Source organism: Vicugna pacos, chromosome 6 (genome assembly GCF_048564905.1).
Source record: "Vicugna pacos chromosome 6, VicPac4, whole genome shotgun sequence".
NCBI classification, from domain to species: Eukaryota; Metazoa; Chordata; class Mammalia; order Artiodactyla; family Camelidae; genus Vicugna; species Vicugna pacos.
In genome coordinates this window covers 63,330,603-63,353,405 of record NC_132992.1, presented here as the reverse complement: position 1 = coordinate 63,353,405, position 22,803 = coordinate 63,330,603, and the positions used below count along the sequence as shown (strand labels likewise).

At 47.5% G+C, this 22,803-nt stretch overlaps 1 protein-coding gene across 13 annotated transcripts in view; it reads right to left on the bottom strand.

The window, feature by feature from the left end:
* The window catches only part of SYNE2 (spectrin repeat containing nuclear envelope protein 2), a 288,222-nt gene that overhangs the window by 4,550 nt on the left and 260,869 nt on the right, over nucleotides 1-22,803 (bottom strand). For 9 of the 13 annotated variants that reach the window (XM_072963192.1, XM_072963191.1, XM_072963196.1 and 6 more), the window contains 12 exons: nucleotides 17,655-17,817; nucleotides 12,204-12,391; nucleotides 11,534-11,684; nucleotides 11,015-11,197; nucleotides 9,501-9,638; nucleotides 7,999-8,193; nucleotides 5,796-6,078; nucleotides 5,226-5,294; nucleotides 4,174-4,313; nucleotides 2,275-2,389; nucleotides 1,199-1,401; nucleotides 37-237 (listed from right to left, as the gene is read on the bottom strand). In XM_072963192.1, coding sequence (XP_072819293.1) covers nucleotides 37-237; nucleotides 1,199-1,401; nucleotides 2,275-2,389; nucleotides 4,174-4,313; nucleotides 5,226-5,294; nucleotides 5,796-6,078; nucleotides 7,999-8,193; nucleotides 9,501-9,638; nucleotides 11,015-11,197; nucleotides 11,534-11,684; nucleotides 12,204-12,391; nucleotides 17,655-17,817 — 2,029 coding nt within the window. The remainder of the gene's footprint in view (nucleotides 1-36; nucleotides 238-1,198; nucleotides 1,402-2,274; nucleotides 2,390-4,173; nucleotides 4,314-5,225; nucleotides 5,295-5,795; nucleotides 6,079-7,998; nucleotides 8,194-9,500; nucleotides 9,639-11,014; nucleotides 11,198-11,533; nucleotides 11,685-12,203; nucleotides 12,392-17,654; nucleotides 17,818-22,803) is intronic. The other 4 variants (XM_072963197.1, XM_072963198.1, XM_072963201.1 and 1 more) reach the window with 1 other exon arrangement.

Below are 22,803 nucleotides of genomic sequence, written 5' to 3'. Positions count from 1 at the left end.
TGCCCGCGGGGACGGCTGGGTGCTGAGTCAGCGTACCTGGCACTGCATGAGCGACTGCCGCAAGCCCGCTCTCCAGCTCTCCACGGCGCCCTGGGCTGCGTCCCAGCGCAGGCTCAGATGGCCGACTCTGTCTTGGAGCTCTTTGGAGTCGGTGCTCTCGGTCTGCAGAAACTCCTTGCTGCTCACGTTGACAGAGACCAATAATGCCTTGTAGGTGTCAAAGGCTTTTAATATCTCCTACCACAGAGGGAAAAGCTTGGGTCAGGCACTTGGCAATTAGTGATACAGGGTTCATTTTGAACCTCGGTGGGGAACGGATCTTCCAAACACTTCTCCAAGCCGTGGCCCCAGATACAAGGGCAACGTCGCCTGTGACTGGCTGAGAAGCATCAGGTGGGGGAGCTGCCTTACAAGGTCACAGCCTGGCGGCCAGCAGACCAGGCTGAGAGCGGAGGCCTGCCTCCTGGTGAACCAGCTGCACCGGAGGCGTGAACAGACCCCGCTGACCTCTGGTCGACTTACCGTGTCTGGATCAGGTTAAAGAGCCTCACAGGTAAAGCCCACGTGGCTACCCTGCATGTCCCCTTACACATCACAGTAGTATCATTCCTTAGAATGAATGGTAACCCCTGACATGCACACAGTAAAACAACAGCACAAACGTGAAGACTGCCCGGGTACCACAGAACCCCTGCCCTGGGTTCTCTTAGGAGCCCAGCTCATGTTCAGGGCACCCCCAAAGTGCAGGGCTCACACTGGACACCCCTCCCTGCTCCCAGTGGGGCAAGGACTGTGTGGGTGACAGACCCTCCCTGCGTAGCAGAGTAACCAGATCAGGCCGCAGAACCCTCACAGCTGAGCTGGTCCTCCTCCCCAGCCTCAACACTTCCCCCCAAGTCTTGACTGCACATAGTTTGGAAGGGAGTGTTAAGCCTGGTCACGGCCACTCGTGCCCCAGGGATGCCTCTGAAGTCAGATCAGAGCCACACCTCCCCAGCACTGCTCTGGGCTTTGGGGTCACCTGTGGGTGCTCCTCAGGGTGGAGTAACAAGTCTGCACTGGGGTCCCTGCCAGTCACAGAAGTGAAGCGGGAGGGACTGCCCACCACCACACACGACGTGCTACAGGTCTCCCTGATGCGCCGCCCGCATTAGCATGTGCGTTCTGAATTCCTCCGCCCCTCCACGCTCTCACTCACCTTCAGCCTCTTCACCCGCAGTTCCAGCTCCTGCACATCAGAGGGAGGCTTGGCCAGCTTTAACGTCTCTAGCTCCGCTTGGGTTTTTTCCAGCCAGGTGGTGATGTCGCTGATATCAGAGTTCAGCTGCTGCAGGTTTTGTTTTAGTCTGAGTTTACTGTGAAGTTCCTGCGCTTGGATCAGCTCCCATCTGTCAAAGGCACCTGGAATAAAAAGCCACCAATAAAAAGAAGCAATAACGTAAACAGATTTCTCTGCTTCCAACTAATTCGGGGTCACTGTGATAAAACCTGTAGGGGCTGCTCCTTGCAGGAGGTGTGGGGGTTATCACTTCCCCCGAGTATGGAGCTGCATGCTTCCCTTGCTCTGGCTCAAGGCCTGGGCCGCCATCCCCACGAAGGCGGGAAGGAGGTAGGGGGCGGCTAGGAGGCCCAGCACGTCCCGCACGCGCTGGGGTCCCACATTCAGCACTCCCGTGCACGCTGTTTGTGAGGCACGTTCTCCTGTCATGAACGGTCAGGTCAAGGCTATGAGCTTGGCTCTAGACTCAGCTGAGTCATTTACTTTCATGGTCTCATGAGGAGGCACCTGACAACTCTGATCATCATCTTTGTGTCTGAACTTTACATACAAGTGAAGTCATGCCGGTGAAAACAGGCACTTCATCACACGAGGGTCCTTTTGTCAATAAATAGCTTCAAAGGTAAAGTGAACAGCCTAGGAATCTGTTCATAAGTACAAGTCAGCTGGTTCTAAAATAACACTGGCTGCTGCAGGCCAAGTTTATGAATTATACAGTTGGTCAATTCCTAATTAATTTTCTGTCGAGCAATGACTTAAAGTAGATATCCAACCAAGGGGAGGGCATAGCTCAAGTGGTAGAGCACATGCTTAGCACACACAAGGTCTTGGGTTCAATCCCCAGTACCTTCTCTAAAAATATTTATAAGTAAATCTAATTACCTTCCCACCCCCCCCAAAAAAAACAAAAAAAACAAAAAAACCTAATAAAGTAAATACCCAAAGAACCCCAAATACAGTCTCTACATCTTAACAACCACCTGATTTAACTGTACCTGACTGCTGCCCGGTGAGAGCGGCCAGGCCCTCGTCTTCCTGCTGGGGGCTGCCGTTCAGGACTCGTGGGTCTTCCTTGTCCCCATCAGCGCCTGGAGATAACAGCAGCTTTACCTAGAATGAGACAATTTTTATGTTACCATCTATACATGTTAAAGGCGGTCTGAAGAATGTCCTGCTTCATATTAACAGGTAAGAAATGATAATATGGGTGCCCTTTCCTTCGAAGGGCAACTTGCTGGGAATACAGAGGCACTTCGGTGGATGGCTGGCAGCAAAGCTGATGGTAGAAATAAAGCCTCAGCCAAGCCTCAGGGAGGGGAAGCAGGTGAGATGTCAACACTGGGGATAAAAGGCCTGATTTGATTTGAGGCGTCCTAACGCCCCTCAGACGAACTATGCAAAGAGCATCGTTAAGCTTGCCAGACTGTTACTGTGTTAGCACTTCTACATGTGCACAGTGTTTTACAAAATTTTAGTCATCCCTCCCAGTCACTCTGTGACCGGCATTATCATCACCGGGAATTAGAAACACACAGAGGACAAATCCACCTCTCAGGGTCATTCATCATCGAGCGTTTATCTTTCACTGCACATACTGACGCTTCTGTTATCATAGAGCTGGCTGGGCTGTTGTCTCAGGCCTTTCCAAAAATAAATGCATCTGTTTTTAGAAAAGCCGGGCTTTTCTATGGATTGTGTCCATATGGCCTATTTGTGTGGAATGAAAAAAAAACCAAAACCCTCATTTTGTGGCTGCAGACACACACACACAAAAGGCTGAGCTTTTGAAAGTGGCCAGGCGAGGAGCACAGGCACAGTCACCGGGAAAGGCCAAACCACACGGCCCTGGGTGCAAACAAAACAAAGGTGAGGTGCGGGGGTCTCTGTCCCCGGGACTGCCAGGTCTTATTCCCCACCACAGAGGGGCAGATGAAAAAATGACACTGCTCGCTGAGCAGGAGGAAGAGGTTCTGAGTTGGGCACAGACAACCCATTATCAAATGACTACACCAGCGGACTCTTCTCCAACTATCTGGCAATATGCACCCCTACACAAAGAGGACACTCTGAGGACTGATCTAGTGATGCTTACATGGCTTTTGGTTTCTCTAAGAGATGCACCAAAAATGTACAAAACATTTTAATTTCAACTTGCTCGTCACTAATTCTCTGTACTGAGAATGATCTGGGGCCAACATGAAATCCTAGGCTGGCTGGCCCCCAATAGCTGCACAGCCAGACCATGTTAAGGAACAACAGTCACTGATACAACCACCACCGCCACCAGCCATATACAGCAGTAATAATAATGGTGACCACTTCTGAGGGCCTTCTTTATACCTTCATACACATTACACCTAACAACAATTATGTAAGACATGTTTATCCTCAAGTGAGGAAGGCTTATAGAGGCAAGGTAAAGTGTTTACAGCCTTAGAACAATTTATTGTTAGGGCTGGGAACCAAACCCAGGTCTACCACAGCACATTGTGAAATCTTTCTGAATATGAAGTCACAATTTTTTTAATAGGATGTGTAGTCAAGATAAATATAGCAATAATAAGGTTTGGGAGCTCAGGAGCAGCTCAGGAAAGCCAGCACTTTGCTTCTCCACTGTTTGCAGGGATGACTGACTCAACAGTAATAATCACGGTCATGCCATGTCAACACTCAAAGAGGGTGTTTAGCCAGACACTCATCTCTAAGTCTAGTCAGTTTTGCCAGAGTTCTAATGAAGTATGGACAGTTCAGCAGAGATACCCTCCCCATGGGAAAATCAACTCAAAAATATGCCTGGGGAGTCAGCACACACAGCATACACCCAAATCTCTCTTTAAAAATTTTAACTATTACTCATGCACTTGGGTTGTACTCCCAGTGGAGGCAACACTTACATAGGCTGGTTTATAAGGGGTGCTGGAATCGGGGGCACTGGGCTGTACGTTCCTATCACCTCCCGTTTGCTTGTAGTGACGCTTGGGGCAGGAAGGGCTGTCAGGAACATGCCACGAGTGGCCTTCAGAAATGGATTTACCTGAAACAAATAAATAGCAAGTGACAGTCCATCCTCTCCAACCAAAGGATTCATATTTAGTTACACAAAAAAAGGTCATGGGTAACATGGCATCAGGTTACAGTATAACATGAGTTCTGCAGCTTTCCTTGCAAAGCATGCATGTTTGCAAAATGTCAGTATGTCCCAGAAGGGAATGAAATGAGACTCATGCAACTGAGCGACACTGGGCCTTCACTAGATGGGTTCACGATGGAGCACAACAAACAGATGATCTGCTGTGGGTGAGAGTCCTTTTGGAGACGGGGTCTCTGTGGTGGGGGCACTGGCAGTGTGGCCAGGTCCGTGGGCCACGAGGACTGACGGCCTCTCAGGAACGATGGGAAGAGTGAACATGAGGATGGACTTGGGGACCAAAGGGCTGCTTGTGGCACCACCTCACCACTGCAGGTGGGCCTTGGGTAGGGAATAAAGGTCGGAGCTGCAAGTCAAGGAAAGGAAGGTGTCTTCTCCTGCAGCAAAGGCAAAAGCACACACCCCACCCCACATCCCCACTCTGTTCCCAGGAAATCACCGTAAGCAAGGAGATAGTTCCAAACCAAGCCACCATGAAGAAAGCTTGGCCCATGCCAAAGGACTTGAGTTAGATGGAGGGACAATAAAAATACAAAAAGGCACCGTGAAAAATTCCCTTCTGCACAGGCCTGGGGTCGGGGTGGGGGATGGCGTGGGGACTGCTCTGGTCTGGGCGGGTTTTATATGGAGCACGCAGCTACGTGTGAGTACGGCAGTGCGAATACACCATGACACGAGGACCAAGGCGCATGGTGTGCACAGAGGCAGGGTCAGACATGATGCGGGAGCGAGGTTTAGGATGCGGTGTGCGCCACAGGGGGCTGCCATGTTGAGACACATGCACGGGCAGGGGCCTACCAGAAGACGCTTTCAAAGTTTTTGTGGTCATTTTAAGATAGGCCTCAGGATTTTCGGGGATTTCTACATCTGAAAAAGAACAATGTCATTTTCCTTGCTGCAGGCGTCTGCAGATGAATGCCCAAGTATTAAAACAATAGAAACATTGTCACCGGGGAGGAGAAACGTAACTACCCTTTATCTGTTTCATGAAAAACCTTTAAAAAGCCAGGATTTTCTTCAGCCAACTCCTGACCGACTGAAGCCGTGGTGGGGGAGGGCAAGTGCACAGACAGAACAGAGGAAATCTATGGATGTTTCATCTGAAAAACTTGACTGAGAAGTTCACCAATGAGCTCCCATATACCCAGAGCCATCAGTGAAGAGCCTTCACGTCCCAGCATGAGTTTCTTCTCTCTCTCTCCCTCTCATTCCCCCAGGGATGGCAGTGAGCTGACCCGCAGGTAGGTCAAAGGTGGGAGGACAGAACACGGGAAGCCACACGAAGTCTGGGTCAGCTGGGCGCTGGACTTTGATCGCGAGCTGGCCATGTGGCTCAGGGGCTGGGAACTTAGCCGGACGGGTCCGTACCTGACAGAGCACTGTAGTACGGGCCCTCCTCGTCGTCTTCGTGAGAGGATGAGCCCCCCACGTCACCTGTGTGATCCCACTCCAGTGGGATGGAGTCCACGCTAACGGGGGTCTCACAGCCGGAGCGCTCGGGCCCTGGCGCTGGGGGCACCAGGTGACAAAGGGACTGAGGGGACGAGGGCTCCTCGCTCTCTCTCCTTTTACGCCAGGAGTCATCCTGGATCTCTCTGGGGTCTTCCATGTCCGTTTCATTCTCAGAGGCCTCCTTTTCATCTTCCAAACCCTGGAGCGGGAGTGTCCAGTTCTCAGAATTACCCAAATCATGGCCTACTGCAATTATGAAGAGCATGAGAAGTCTGCCCCACCAGCCACCACCAGCGTTTCTGAGGAAGCTCTGAACGGAACGAGGTTCCCCAGCCTTGTGTGTGGCTGTTCCCCTTTAGGCTATCACGTGTGGGGCCTACAACCTGTAGCTTCCAAAACTCTACCGTCTTTCCTAGGAAACCCTGAAATTTGAAATCTAAGTTAAATATCTTTATATAGAAGATAAGGAAACGGAGGACAAAGTTTCATCGTCGGTTAATGGCAGGTTCATCCAAGAGTCAGAAAATAGGAAAAAAAAAAGTTTTAAAGGCCATTAGAGTGTTCTAGATGAAATTCACAACTTCAGAGACCAGGTTCTTTCTTCCTTTTCCCTAATCTTATTGTTCAGAATACAGAATCTTACTCTGTGTTACAATGATTGTAAGAAAGATGACTGTAAAAGGCTATATTTTAAAGTTGAGTGGGGAGGGTACAGCTCAGTGGTAGAGTGCATGCTTGGCATGCATGAGGTCTGGGGTTCAATCCCCAGTACCTCTGCTGAGAAAAAGAAAGTAAAATAAAATTGAGGGACTTGTAGGGTAATTTTTGAGGCTAGCTCTAATGCAGAAATTATGTTTCAAGTTGGCCCACTGGAGACACAAAAATAGAAAAGGTGGCCAGTCGTGTTGGTCAGCGGTCACCAGGGAAGTTTCCGGCACACAAAAGCAGTGAGCTGTGAATAATGGCCTTGACTCCACCTGTGCCTCCCAAAGGCCCCTTTGTCCAGGGGAAACATCATAGCTGCTTTTGAAAGCTGGTGCTTGTGGAGTGTCAGGTGAGAACAAAGCACTAGAAAGGCACAAATACTAAGAGAGAAGAAAAGGCCAATACATCCCGAAGTTACTACTGGAAGCAAAACCAGACCAGTTATGAACGTGTCCCAGGGGTGCTGACACGTGCCAGAGAAGCCCCATGCTGAGGAATCCGTGGGAAGCAGGTAAGAGGAGCAAGAACTTTCAGAAGGGCCATCCTTTCCATTGAGAAATGGTGGCTTCTAAGTAATTATTGGCTCTATATTAGTAAGAGTAGAATGAACATTTTCAACTCAGCTTTTTAAAGCAGACTCACAAGGAACAAATGAGTGGTTACCAGTGGGGAGAGGGAAGTAGGGAGGGGCAACAGAGGGGTAGACGAGTAAGAGGTACAGACTACTGGGTATAAAATAAGCTATGAGGATCTACTGTACAACACAGGGTATATGCCAATATTTTATAATACCTATAAATGGAGTATAACCTTTAAAAGTTGTGAATTACTATATTGTACACCGTAACTTACAAAATACTGTATAGCGACTATACTTAAAAGAAAACCCCCAAACCCCGAAACATTGCTTTTTTTAAACCATAAAAGAAATCACTGTTAACCATTATACAGTAAGTTTTCCAATTCGTTAAAAATGGAGTGAGTGGGGGTGGTGGTATAGCTCAAGTGGTAGAGCACATGCTTAGCATGCATGAGGTCCTAGGTTCAATCTCCAGTACCTCCATTAAATAAATAAACAAGTAAACCTACCTACCTCCCCCAACAAAACAAAAAAGAACTAAAAATAAATAAATAAATAATTTTAAAAATGAAAAAAAAAAAAAAGAGTCAAACATCTACTTCAGTGGGGTTGGGGGAGCTGGGGAGGAAGGCGTAGCTTAGTGGCAGAGCACATGCTTAGCGTGCACGAGGTCCAGGGTTCAGTCCCTAGTACCTCCAGTAAAATAAATACATAAATAAATAAACCTTATTACCTCCCGTCAACAATAAAACATTAAAAAAGGAAAACCCTAAAAAACAAAACCCATCAACTTCAGGTGGCCCAGAAGCCCTGTGTGGGGGACGGTCCTCTTACCGGTGTGTGGGAGGTGAGCCTCCGATGGAATCGGGAGACCCTGCCAAACACCTCCTGGCAGTAGCGGTGCAGCTCCTCCAGCTCGTCCTCGATCAGCACAGCATCCAGGGGCTCGCTCTTCTGAATGAGCTGCTCCCCAAAAACGATGAGCTGATCAATCTTGTTGGTATTTAACGTAATTTCCTGCTGGAAACCCTATTCAGAATATGAGAAGGAAAGGATTTCAAACTCTAGCTTCATCAATTTTTAACTAAGTGACATAAGATTTAATAATCTAAAACAATCATACAGTCCCCCCTCCCAGGCACTGACTTTTCCAATTAAAATAATTCTAAAATATAATTCAAAATGACACATGCACCCCAATGTTCACAGTAGCACTATTTACAATAGCCAAGACATGGAAACAACCTAAATGTCCATCGACAGATGACTGCATAAAAAAGATATGGGATATTTACACAATGGAATACTACTCAGCCATAAAAAAGAGTAAAATAATGACATTTGCAGCAACATGAATGGACCTGGAGATCATCATTCTAAGTGAAGTAAGCTAGAAAGAAAGAAAAATACCATATGATATTGCTTATATGTGGAATCTAAAAAAAGGGGACACAAATGAACTTATCTACAAAGCAGAAATACACTCACAGACATACAAAACAACCTTATGGTTACCGGGGTAAATGGGAGTGGGAAGGGATAAATCGAGTTTGATATTTGCACCACTTGGGGAGTGATGGAAATGTTAGCTATCTTGATTGTGGGGTGGGGTTTCATGGGTGTATACATCTATCAAAATTCATCAAATTGTACATCTGAAATATGTGTAGTTTACTGTACAGGAATTATACCACAATAAAGGTGTTAAAAATAAAATAAAATAATTCTAAGAGTTAGATACAAATGGACATTTCCTATTACTGGATGTGAGGGTCAGGTCTCATCTTAACGACACCTGGTGGAAACAGAAAATTTCCCATCATCGGTCTCCAACAGGCATTTATTGCTGCTGACATAGAATAATGCTCACTGGTACCATTACATCAGGGAAGGTAAATTCCCATTTCTCAGCCCCTTATAAAATCTAGCTAAGGAGTGTGATTAAAGCGTGATACCGACACGCGTAGCAGTGGGAGAAGAGAGAGCTGTCCCTGGCCCCACTAGTGAGAGTGTCCCTCCTGTTACAGCCTGCAGGTCACATTCAGACTCGAGCGCTGGAGAAGCAGCATCATACAAAGTTCTGCTTGGAACCTAAAGGGCGTTCTTCCCTTGGATGATTATAAATGACAAAGAGAACACAGGGCCTCGTTCAGTGACCCCTTGACTGTAGGGAACAGGATCCTTGCATGTGATAACCCGGCAGTGCACAGGTGGACGCAGTCAGGCCACTCTGGTAACGCTGGACTCTGCTCTTGGGGTACTGGGTGATGCCTGTACTTGGTCCGCCCCACGGTGCAGAGGGGCCCCCCTGGGGGAGCAGGGGAAGCGGGCCTCACGTTCAGCTGGCGCATCTTGTCATCAGCGTCGCTCTCCGAGAAGTGCTCCACGTTGGTCAGCTGCAGGTCCATCTCCGTCAGCCACACCAGAATGCTCTCCCTGGTCCCCTCGAATTCTTCCCTTTGGTTGGTGAAATGCTGCGAAGGGGGAAGAAAATCATGTCTGTGCTGATGGTGGAACGAGAGCTCGGGCCGACAGCAAGGTCACTCTCAGCAGAAGGGAACAGGGGCCCGGAGTAGCCCCAGGGGCCTACCAGGTGTTCCGCGGGGCAGTGTGGGCTCAGGAGCCTGGGGTCTGGTCCTGGCTATGCGACACCCACAAAGCCCCTGACTTCTCTGGGTCTCGGCACCCTTGGTGGTGGGGGTGTGGGAGTGTTGATCATGATCTCTAAGCTTCTTTCAGCATTTGAAATTCTGTAGTTCTCTGGTCTGTCAGCGATTTTCCCACTCTGTCCTTTGAGGAACCCCCTCAAAGTCCAGGCCAGGCACGTGCCTATTTTCACCTGTTTGCTTTTTGCAGAAGCTTTTGCTTGACGGGACTTAGTAGCTTTGAGATGGAAAATTACCGCTCTCAGGGTTGAGCCTGGACGAGTGTCCCATTGCCTTTACTAATAAAATTCTGAATGTATTTTCTCAAAGAAAGAAGACTCAGATTTATCACCTCTCAGATTACTGCCTCATAGACAGGCAGCTGATGCTCAGACAAACCAGGATTCAGGGCCAAATGAAAGGTGTAGGCTGGTCACAGTCAAACCAGCAGGAGATAAAGAAATTAATGCAAGGGGGCTATCTGAAAAGGTGGCCAATTTCTTCCTGAGAGGGTTAAAAAAAAAAAAAAAGTCCAGGTTTTCACCTTCTTGGAATGGTTTCAAGAGCACTCTGCCTTGAGAACAGAAGCAAGGATTAGAATCACTTCCTGTAGCCACAACCCACACCAGTCCTGTCAGTTTACACCTGGACTCACAAAGGGAGATGTACGGTGTCTTCTGCATGACAGAAATCTACAGTGAATGTGTACATCCCAAATTAAACCCATCCTTTGAGGTTAGTGTGCTCTGAAACTGGGAGGATAATCACTGCCCCCAAACTCCACAATCCCTCAGGGTGCAAGAACCAACAGGACACACAAAAGTGGGCAGGCGGGCAAAGTGGGCCTCCTTGCAGACTAAGAGGTACCTTCACCAGACCCAGTGATGGCAGTGCCCGAGACTCCTCTAATGTGCACACCCTCAGGGGTTACAGATGTCAAAAAAAAGAGATGTGTTTGGTAACACAAAACCTGTACCTAGGCTCTGCTCAAGAAACCTGCTCTTTGGCACATAACTTCTTTAATAAAAAAGAGCACTGGCAGCTTGGGTTTAAAGAGAAGGAGGGCTGTGCTAGCGGAATGTTACGACAGCTCAGGCCTCACATGAAATCTTCTATCCGCAGCTTTGTTACAGGCCTGATATCACATGTCAGCCTCCTGCCACCCCCCACAATCTACAAATAGCCCGGGACGGAGAGCAGGTTACTCGGAGTCTCCGCAGGATGGCCGTGACCCGCTTCTGGAGGTTGTCCCAGCGCTGGTTGCCCTCGTGCACCATCTGCTTCAGCCTGCTGGCCGAGTCGGTGCGGTTCTCGCGCGCCAGCCGCCGGTACTGCTTGTTGATGAGCTCCAGCTGCGTGAGCCGCTCGTGGATCTGCCGCTGGAAGGCCTGCGGCACAGGGGGCGTCAGCGCCAGAGACGGCCCTCCCCGACCCCAGACCACCCGCCTTGGGCGGGGCACCCCCAGACTGAACGGCACCAGAGGGCTAACTGCGCCGGTGCTGCTGCTGCTGCTGCTGCAGAACAGGCCTCCCAGCTCGCCGCCCGGCGGCCGGCAGGGACGGGTGCCCCCCGCAGGGCCGCTGGGGCAGCCGACAGCCGGCTCTGGATGGGGCGGCCTGGCCGCAGATGCGGGGAGCCTGTCCCTTACAGGAAGTCATCTTGGCCATCCCGGACCCGCCATATCCTTGGCTGACAGGAGCATCGGGCGGGGGAGGGTCTTTACCTCAAACCTCTTCAGCTCCTCTTTGGCCACGGTGTACAACACCTCTGAGGAATTCGGGTAGGCCGCTGTCCTCTCGGCTGACTTGAGCCAGTCCTCAAAGCGGGAGTAGTCTTCTAAAAACTTCTGCCACAGCCGCCACGTCTCCTCGATTCTGAGGGGAGGAAAGCAACTCAATATGAGCCATCTATTTCAACCAGAGCGTTCGTGTGGCTTTTTCCCCCTTGACTGGTCCCATCCTCAACTCCCCTTGTACCGGTGCTAACCCAATGGGAGAGAGACCCGTCTACTGCTTCCAGGAAATAATCAGGATGTCACTTCTTGGTCAGGACACCCTCCTTGTGGGACTGCCAGGCTCTCCGAGCTCCTGCTTCATGGAGGTTAACCAAGGGGAGACAGGTGTCTTCCAGTACTTAACGCTGGGACACAGCAGTGCAGCGGCCACCCTCCTTACACCCCGAGACACAGGAGAGCTGGGGAAAGACATGACTCTGATGATACCTTCCTTGAATGATTCCTTTAATGAGCACTGGTCACACCTGCTAAGCCTTCCTTTCTCATACTGGGCACGTCCCCCAGTGAAATGAACAGAAGGGTCACCGTTACGTGGCTCAGAAGGGAACACAGAGTTAGCCGACCACGTGGAAGACATTCAGGGGAGCTTGGTCCTTACTTCATTCGCCGTTCCATCGACATGGCACAAATGTTCCTCCAGCGTCGGTCCAGGCTTCTGGTGGTCTGCTGGATGGAGTCGCACTCGGTCTCGTTGGCACAGGCATCAGAGTCATGCAGGAGGACGTCGCAGATGTTAAACACAGACTCCACTCCTGCGCTGTGCTGCTCAATGTCTCGCTGCAGGTCCTACAATGGTGGAGTAAGAAGCACTGTGAGGTGGCAGTGATGGTGGTGGCATCGAGGGACCTCCACTGCCCACACCCGTCTTCCAGCCCAGGGGGCACAGTTCTGCATGCATTTCTGCCTAGGTCTCTCCCATCTCCATGTACCCCTATGCTGTAGCACCTGACACAAGGCCTAACTGCCGGCAGCAATGGGGTTGCTTTGTTGAACTGGCTACGTGAAGAGCTAGGAGGAGTGGGGCGTCCCCCTGACTACAGCCGACTGCCCCAGGCTCCGGGGAGGCAGGAGCTCTCTGACCTACCCCAGCCCAAGGGCCTCCGATTTAGACCTGGCTTTGGCAAAGTCTTCCCTGGCAAACTGACTATCTTTAGCAGAATCTGAAACTTCAGCAACAGGATCTCGTAACCTTTTATGGGTCACAGAATTCTTAAATCTACTAAGACCTCTGTGCCATCTTCACACACAGAGGCCTGCCTACCCCCGCAACTGAAATTGTGCCCACAGCTGCGTGGTGTCCACAGCCTCCCTGGGGCCCATCCCAGGGCTCCACAGGCCCAGGAGAAAAATGCCAGGTAGGGACTCCACCCTCCAAGTGACAGAGTCTGGCCACGGCTGGAACTTGGGGAAGGGGCAGGGTCTCTGGAATCTTGTTCTGTGATGGTGACAGTGCTACTGATTCAGGAAAAAGAACTTCAAGAGAAAATGCAAGGTTGTAGGAAAAAATGGAAAACTGTTTAAGAAGAAACGTGGCCATTTTCAGTCATCACACAGAGCACATAACGACACAGGGGCAGGGCTAGGGGAGGGCAAGGTGAGGAGCCTGCTTGTTTTTGCCAATCAGGGTGAGGCAGGCTTCTCCCAACATCCAAATTCTGTGACGAGGGACAGGAGACCACATCACTCATCTTATTATCCAATTACATTGCGACACAGCAGAGACCAAGTTAGATAAGCTGCTGCTCACTATAAAAGTTCCCCAGATTCAACAAAGTTCATTTTACAGGAGGGCCACTGTCCACAGAAAGGAAGTTCATTCCAGGTCACCTTGATATTTAATAATTTTGGAGATTACAATTGGATTACTAGACAGGACTAATGTCTTCTTACTTTCCTTCTGATTAATGTGTGATGTGGATCATTCTATGTCCAGGTGGAAATGAGAGAATAAAATGCAAACACTTAAAAGTTTTAAACCAAGCAGTTCTTAATACAGATCCTAACTGATTAAAAATCAGCACCTCAAAGTTATATTCAGAAAAAAATGTGTTTTGTCACCCTGTATGTCCTGTAAAGAGAGAGATACAAGGTGATTTTCTTAAGCTCTGCAGTGAGTCCCAGACAAGTGCCTGAAATGCTGGGATGGAACCGTCTTCTTGGCGACAGTGGAGGACTAGCTTTATCACTATTAGGTTTAAACACAATTCCAGATTTAAGAATTCCCACTGGTTCATGGGACTGCCACAGGCTTTCCTAATATTGATAAATACCCCTCTTAACTTTTTTGTCAAAATAATAAGGAAACTTAACGCTGGTGCTAAGTGAGTAACACTGACAATTTTAATTGGTACCAATTTTAACAGGTATCAGTTGAAAAGTGGTACCTGCCCCTGACCTCACCTGGTGAGGCTGGGCTGGAGCCGGAGGAGAAGCACTGAGAAAGTCTAGTCTATGGATCAACATGAGTGTCATACGTCTTAACAGGCTCTTTGCAGTCACTCTACATTATTTCCTCAGCTTACATCGAATAAAACACCTCCAGAAAACTGATTAATATAAAGTGTGAACAAGAACAAGAAGTGAGCTCTATGATCATTGATACAAGATTATCCACATCTTGGTTAAAAAGGAGTCCAAAGGTTTTCAAAATTTCCAAAAGAAACTTCTAAAACACCACAGAATGGCCCACTGATACTGTAGTACGCACTAGTTACTCTGTAAAGCATAAGTGATGGACCATATTTAAAAACACAAACCATGTGCTGAAGAAGTGACATTTTACAAACTGAAATGATCCTACCACTAGCACCCATGGAGGCACGCGTGTGCACAATGACTGGATTTCAAAATTGTTCCAATGCAGAGACAAACTGGACTTAAGAAAAAACAAAACAACATGAAAGACTTTTTTGTCAACAGTTCTGGAAGCACGGGCTCCTCTTTTTTTCGTTTTTCTGCTCCTGAGCAGGTGACACAGAGCAATGAAGCTGGGAAAGAGCTAAAGTAAGTTGGGCGGGGGGTGGGGGAGGCAATGGGGACAGACTGGGGGAGACAGGAAATTAGAGCTGAGAATGCAGCCAGGAAGAATGAGAATACAAAAGGAACTAGAAAAATAAGATAAAGAGGGAAAAGGGGAAAACCATGTGGTGCATTGTGGGGCCCCAGAATGTCTCCATGGGAGGGGCTGGGGGTGGCGAGCAAGTCCAGCGGGGTGGTCTTGGGGAGTGGTCTGGGGAGTTGGCATGAAGCTGAGTTGGCCCAGTTGGGGGTACTGGTAATTACAGGGTGTGGGGGTAGCCACCTGTGTCCAGCCCCCATCAGGCACCCTCAGAGAATCAGGACACCCAAAGAAAACAGGAGAGAGATGCTGGAGACAGTGAAAGTGGTTCAGGGTTTTCAAGGGTCACAGAGGTTGCCACCACTTCGTTTGCATTTTGAAGACAATATATTCTACAGGAACAAGAATATAATCCTTATTAGCCTAAGAAGTGTCACATGAAGAAGAGAAGAACAAAAGACTTTTACAAGGCCGACTCCTTCTGCACCAGGCCCCCGAGGGCATCAGAATGAAGGTCCAGGGACTTCACCACTCTTAATCACTTTTGGGGCCTGAGGGCATTTGCAGAAGGCACTACTAGGTGATCCCCAGTGTTTGGGTCTTATTTCTGGAAGCAATAAGCAACTCATTATATTTAAATCAGAGACAGAAACATAGGTAAGGTTTTTTTTTTTTTCAAATGGCTCACACACAATTTTTTGTGTGACACATTTCCTGTTTTTGGTGGAGCATTTAAGGTCTGGGTTTAGTTATAACTTTGTTTTTACAATAAAAATAGTAAAGGTTTCCTCAGGACATCTGTGGTAGGCAGAATACTGGCACACCCCAGCGATGTCCACGTCCTCATCCCCAGCACTTGTGACTATGCTAGGTGACATGGCAAAGGAGAATTAAGCTTGCCAATCAGCTGACCTTAAAATAGGGAGATTATCCTGGATTAGCTGGATGGGCCCAATGGGTCCTTGAAAGTAGAAGAAGAGTCGATCAGAGGGAGGAGCGACTATGGAAGAAAGGCCCAGGGAAATGCAGCTTTGCTGGCTTTGCCGATGGTGGAAGGAGACCATGGACCAGGAAACGTGGGTGACCTCTAGGACTTCAAGGCAAAGAAATGGATTCTCCCCGAGAGCCTCCAGTAAGGAATTTGGCCCTGCTGACATGTGTCCTCAGCCCTGTGTCTGATTTCTGACCTCCGGAACTATAAGATGATAAATTTGTATAAAGCTGCTAACCTCTGGTGATTTGTGACAGTGGCAATACAAAACTAATACAACATCTAATTTCTTTACAGCAACGGTCATCCTGAACATGAACTCCGTAATTTTTTTTTGTAACCAAGGGGTAAGGATTCCAAAATGGTGATTCTGAATTCTATAAAGAGGAAACCTTCAAATCATGATACCAGACTGAAATATATACCATTTCAGTACTGGAACAAACACAGCCAAGAGAATGGCAGCAGCTCCAAACTGTACATTTTGGGGAATAAATTCCCTGCAAATTAATGATAAAATGTTAACAGATGTTCTTAGTCCCTGCCAACAGTCAGTCATTCTTGAAGAGGAAAAATGTTGTCAGCTTCTATTCTATTTACCCGAAAGAACTCACCAGTCAGGGTAAATAATTATTTGCAAGGCTTTGTCTATTAAGAGGCTGTTCAAGAAATTCAACCTAATGGGTCAATCTTGTAAATAAAGCTGATAATGTTCAGTAGCTGTGATCCTACTGATAAGGGCATTAAAATCTCTGTAATGTCCATTAACGTGGTAGTTATATCAATATTCATTTCTCTACAAAGCAAAGACAGAATTTAGATGACCTCAATGAAAAAGACATACTTGAATTTCTGAGGCTAAGTGGAAAAACCAGTATTTTTACTTTGCAGCACGGCTAAGTCATACTAGCTTGAAAATCAGAGAAGAGGCATTATTTAAACAGTAATTGTAACAGGATTAAATAAAGATCTAAGTTGAGAGTAATATCGAAAACTTAGCTCTCTTTCGTGGTAGCATGAGATGTTGCTTACTACCGTGAGAAGGACCGATCTGAACTCAAGAGAATTTGCCATCAAGGAGTGGCCTTCTGGCCTTGATGATAATCTGATGAAAAAGGTTCAGCCCCCAACTCTGTCTCCAAGCAGCTGTGACATGTAGGTGAATCTCTCTGCTGTGCTGACAGATAACAAACAGCAAGGCTTTGGAGGTAACGTGAAGAAAGCAGTACACGTCCGAGAACCTGGTGACCACATGCTTATATGGTTAAAACATAAACTGCTCACAGGACTGAGGAAATCAAGTGAAGGAAAGCCACTAAGAGAATAATGTAAGATTAACTATTTTAAAAATAAAGACAAGCTCAGGCACCACATATGAGAATGAACAGGTGACCATGAGCCCGTGGAGGGCAGGAGAGTGGATCTGTTAAGTTAGATCAAAGAGCACCCACCAGGTTAGGTGGCAGCACCCAGTGAAGTTTCCAAGGTTGGTTAAAAGGGTACATAACTGATGACAGAGATGCACAGAACATTGCAGGAGAGGCTTCCTATGCTACGGGTTCAAGCATGCTCCCTTTCTTGGAAGCTCTTAACAGACACATCAGGTATTGTCCCATGAAAACCTTCTTTGGCTAGAAAAATTATTTTTCTTTCAATTCACTGCCTTCTAAAACTACATTAACAAAAAACAAAACAAAGATCAAAGTTAGGAAAATACAAAATAAAAGACCCTGTTTATCACTAAGATTAATGTCTGCATCTTAAAATTACTCCAAGTATTTCCCAAAGAGCTACGTAAATGGTTGTGGTGGGGTGGGCACTTCAGAGACGGATGCCTCAAACCCCCGAGAACATGGGAAAGGTGGTCAACTTTCTTTAGAAAAGACAAGCAGTATCATGACACGTGAACCTGCTAAAACACACAGCCAGTGCGGGGAGGGTCTGAGTTAGCGGAGACTGTGCACTGCAATACTCTGACGAAGCTCATTTCTCACTCCCACCTGCTGTTCGGCGAGCCTCTTCTGGATCTCTTGATCGTCACAGACGTCATAAACCACTGGCTTAGAGAGCTCGGACTCGATCCGAGCCAACCAGGTGCGAAGGTTGCTCATGTTTTTGTCTAACTGCTGAATAAAAGCAAAGGTCTCCTTCAGCTTCTTCACCCTAAACACATTTGCAGGATAAAAAGAGGTGGGAAACAAAAGCAGAATGTTTAGCACCCACAGGCGTGCTGGAAGGTAAAAAGTAATCTTTGTTGGTAACTGATTTTTACAGCAGGGACAACACTCCTGTCCCCAGATAAGAGTTTTCACAAAACATGGGACACTACAAAATCGCTGTTCTGGTAGATTTTTCAGATGGATTAAGAGTTAATCTACCCAAGCATATGTGAAGTTCTGTCATTCCCAGGACGGGACCCTTGAGACCCAGAACAACTTTCTGGGGCACCAGAGGAGACAAGAGATGCCATTTCTTTCTTTTCAGGTAAAGATAACCACACGTGGCACCTGTCCAGTTTCCATCCTGGGTACGCTCGAGATCGCAGCAGCCAGGGACCTTCTCTGATGGGTAAACATGTTACACGCCTGGTTCACCAGTCATATTTGGCCCATGATGCTTCTCATGGGACCTTCCTCCTGAGCAAGTACAGAGCACATGCCAAACCCCACCACGGCCAGTCTGAGGGGCTGGGGGTGCCACACACACGGACGCAGCCCATGATAGCGCAGCTGTGTCAGCCAAAAAGGGGGGGGGCACAGTTCACCTGCAAGAACCGCTCCACCTCCACCTACCTCAGCAGTCCACCTGACTCGGCGTGGAGAGGATCTGAACTAACACGCACAGTGTCAGTGCACACAGAGAGCTCATGGGCACTCACGTGAATGTGCTGCCAAGGGGACATGATGCAGGGGCTGAGAGAAAACGATCTCCATACAGGTCCCGAAAGAAAAGGAGAAAATCCTCAAGTAGAGCAAAGGAAGGCTTGTTCTGGTCACCAGTGGACTTTTTAGTTAATCCTAGAGACTGGAAGTAATGCCTCCAACAGGAAGTTCCCACTTATCAATCCTCACATTATGAAGTGTTGTCAAAACTGCACCCCGCAGCACTGGGAAGAGAAAGCGGGCGCTGACCCTAACTCAGGATATGTGCCGCCCATCCCACACTGCCATCTCTTCCTCGACTGCCTGTGAATGGCTTCCTGCCGCCCTCCTCACCCCTCTACCAGCCTTTGGTTCTGGAGCTAAAGTGTATAGCGCATCTGATCCTCGCCCTAACCCTTCCACAGGCCTCACCCTGCCCTGCCCTCCGCAAAGCAGCCCCCTGCCCCTGCTCTCCGAGATGAGCAGGGCCTCCGTGCCCACGTGCCCCCTCAGTGCTCCAGCTCCATGTGACTCTGCACCCCTCATCCACGGTGCGGCATCAGGACAGAGCCCATACCCACCCGGCCACATGGGGCTCGCATTAGCACACCCTCCTCCACCCTGTCTGGTGGGCAGGAGCTGTCAATAAACATCTGGTAAATTAAATAATAAGTATGAGCTATGATGCTGTTATTTCAGTAAACCACAGAGTTGTGTGTGTTTTGTTGTTATTATTTTTTTGCCTCCTACTATCGACGAGATCAACCCTGGGGGCTGATTTCTAGCTTCAGCTCTATTTCCAGCCAGCTTTCGGATTTAGGGAAAAATCCTTCAACTTTAACTCTTCATCTCCAGTAGGTCTCTGAGGTCCCTCCAGCTTCAGGGAGGTGGTAGCATCAGGGAGGTGATACTCAGGTCAGAGCTCTGGAGGTGAGCAGACCCAGGTCTCAGTCCCACTGTACCACCTATAAGCTGAGTACCCGGCAAGGAACCTAACGTTCCTGAGTCCATCTCCTTCTTATCTGCAAATTATCCACCTTACAGTTAATTGTTGAGTCTAAAACAAGAGGATGCATGTAAAGAATTTGAGGTAGAGTAAGCACTCAGTATAACACTAGCTTTCATTATTGCTGATTTTGACCACACAATTCTACAAATAACACCTCATTTATACAGCACTGGACCTCACATAGTCCTTTTCTAAGTATTTTATCCTCAACAGCGCCATGAGATAGGCAAGCTTGGAAGGAGGCCGTGGAGCCTGGTGGGGAAGAGCCAGACTTTGCGGTCAGGGTCTGGGTTTGAATTCTGGTTCTGTTTAACCTCACCTGTAAAATGGTGTCCACAGCAGTACTTTCCTTCACTGGGTGGCTGAGAGGGCTGAATGAGATATAAACTCATGAAAGGCACTGGGCACCGTGCCTAACAGAGATAAATGCCCAGAAACTGTGGTCACGATGATTTTAAGGAGGAATATTTTCCAAATTATATTCCTCCTCAAATACCACAAAGAGAAGTTTCCTTCAAAGCCACAAGATGATTTATTAAAAAGGAAGTAACAGAATCTGGAGCCAGGCATGGATGCAGCTGTAACCTAGATCCCTGCCCTTTGTTCCCATGGCTTTAGAGGTACACCTTCCTCACCCCAATGTCTTGTCACCTCACATGCCCAGGGACCAGAAAGAACACTACAGATAAGGCCAGAGTGGTCGGGAACCCCGGGACCCATGGGACGAAGTCTTCCACGCAGTTTGCAAGGGGCTGCCTTCCTGGGAGGTTCTGGCTCTCTGGGAAGAACCCTGCCCTGAGAGCTTCCTGGGGGTGGGGGGAGAGGAGCTCAGGCCAGCGGCCTCTGCACAGCTCTCCTGCTTCCTGCTCCCCCCACCTCCTCCTAGAATGGCAGCCCTCACTGCTTCATCCAGCACCTGACCCTATTCCAGCACACGGATCTCAACCTCTTTATTTTAAAAAGAAGAGGACTAGAACACAATTTTTTACATGAAGGGAGTTAACAAGTAATAAAATAACCTGGGTGCAGAAATAGAGATGAACTGATCCTGAATCCTGTTAATCCCAAAGGTGAGGTGTATAGTAAGCAGAGGGGGAAGTATAGACAAGGTGGATGAATAATTTGCTTGGCTTCCCCAGGACCATGGAACTCCAGGCCAGTGGTGTCCAAAATGTGGTCCTCAAGATAAACCAATGGGGTGGGAATAAAATATTAGACTTTCTATGGTTAGCCCATCCTTTTAAAATTTCTGCATTGGGTATGCTTTATAATTCACAGACTTCATTACTAAAATGGAACATACACGGAACATGCTGACATCAATATGTGCCAGGCCTGCTGTGTTTTATCTCTGTTAGCAACTCATTTAATCCTTACAACAGTGCTGTGAGATCAGAACAGTGATATCTCCATTTGACAGATGGAATCATCGAGGCAATGAGATGAAATAGTTTACCACAGTCACATGGTCATTAATTAAATGGCAGAGGCAGGATTCCAACCTGGGCAATCTGGCTGGAGCTGCTGTCTTAAGCACTTCTTTCATGTCATCTCCTGCATATGCTAATGTATGCATGTTGAGGGGACCTGATAGTTTCCACTGCTGTCAGGGAACATGATCAGGAGTCTAGACCAATGGCTCCAGGACACACCAAAGGGTAGGAGTCCATCCACCAAGTGCTGCATTTGGGGTACCCAATTTGCCTCTCCATGATTTCCCTTCAATAACCACTGGCTTTGTCTTGGGTCCTGTGCAGGTCCTGAGGATTCAAACATAACTTATTCCCAAAGAGCTCATGATATAATTTAGATCTTAATTTAGATATTGTAATACAATACAGGAGGTGCTCGATAAATATCTTCTGAATGAGTACATGACATTCACTCACACCTTCGAATCTGTCTTTTTCATAAAAGAGGTGGTCACACCATATTTTAAAGGCAAGAGGTAAAGATCAGAGCACCTCTGAGCCATCTTGCCACCAACAATTTGCTGTCACACTACGAGCCACGCATGCTCCTACACCTTTGTTCCGTACTGGACAAGTGAAGTACTTACAAACAAGCACACACACCACATGCACACCTAGGGCTTAATTAAAGAGGAAGAGAGGGTATGCAGGAAAGAAAAGGTCACCAAGAAGCTACAAAACATTCACCCAATCAGGACTTAACCTGCTTCTATATCCCAACCTCTTACTGAAAGCATCATATCCCAAAGGGCCCAGTGGTACAAAGAAATTGCACCAGATAATCACACGTTACCACCCACTCAGAACTGTCAGATGCACTGCTGAGTCTGTAAGGTTCTATTCTGCACAGACACTAATCTGATTATCTAATTTCCCAGGTCAGGAGCACACGTCATTTGCCAACTCAGGCAACCTACCTTCGAATTAGGCCTTGTTAATATTGCTCTTGGAAAATTTTAAATTTCAAGTTAATATTGGGAAACAAGGAAACCTATTCAGAAACCAGACTGTTGGCACAGGGAGCAAGTACAATTCTGCATGACATCAACCACCAAGGCCGTGTAAGTAGCTCACTATCTCTGCACTGGCCCATGCTTCCCCCAGGGGTGCTAGAATAATACCAATTACATATATATTTCAACAAATCCTATTTCTCCAGAAAAAATCAGCATGATTCCCTGAGCTAGTTCTGAGGGTGGCAAAAACAAAATATTTAGATGCAAAGGGGGAAGTTTTTCACTTGTGTGGACTATTAGAAGGCCTGAATAAAACCAAAACATTTTTCTATGAAATCAAACAAAATAAGAATTTTGCTAAAGAGGAGCTATGAACTATAAAGTCTTTTGTGGGGACTGTGGGTAGAAATGCAGAAAATAATCAAGGTGAATAAAGTTTTTCCTTTAGCTTTAGCTAACGGTGGATCGTAATTTAATACTTATGAACCAAGCTCTCCCTTCAAAACAAAAATCAAGCCAGGTTAATATCATTCCACATATCAGGCCTAAGTCTCACAATGTATGAAGGAGGCTTTACATATAAATTCATGTATATGGAATGGTTTACATTTCAGTTCTATTCTCTACACACTAAAGGGTCAACAGTTGAATTATAAAGGCCCTGGACCAGCATAAGTTTAAAAAATTCCTATGCTAATGTGGACAGCATAGCTTAAAAAACACGAAGGAAAACTGAGATGGTTGAAGCATCTGAGTTTGTATTGAAACAAACAGATACTCAGACCTGTAGGCAGCTGTCAGTTGCTAAAAACACTGTACAAATTGTGCACAATTGCATCTTTGTAAATGAC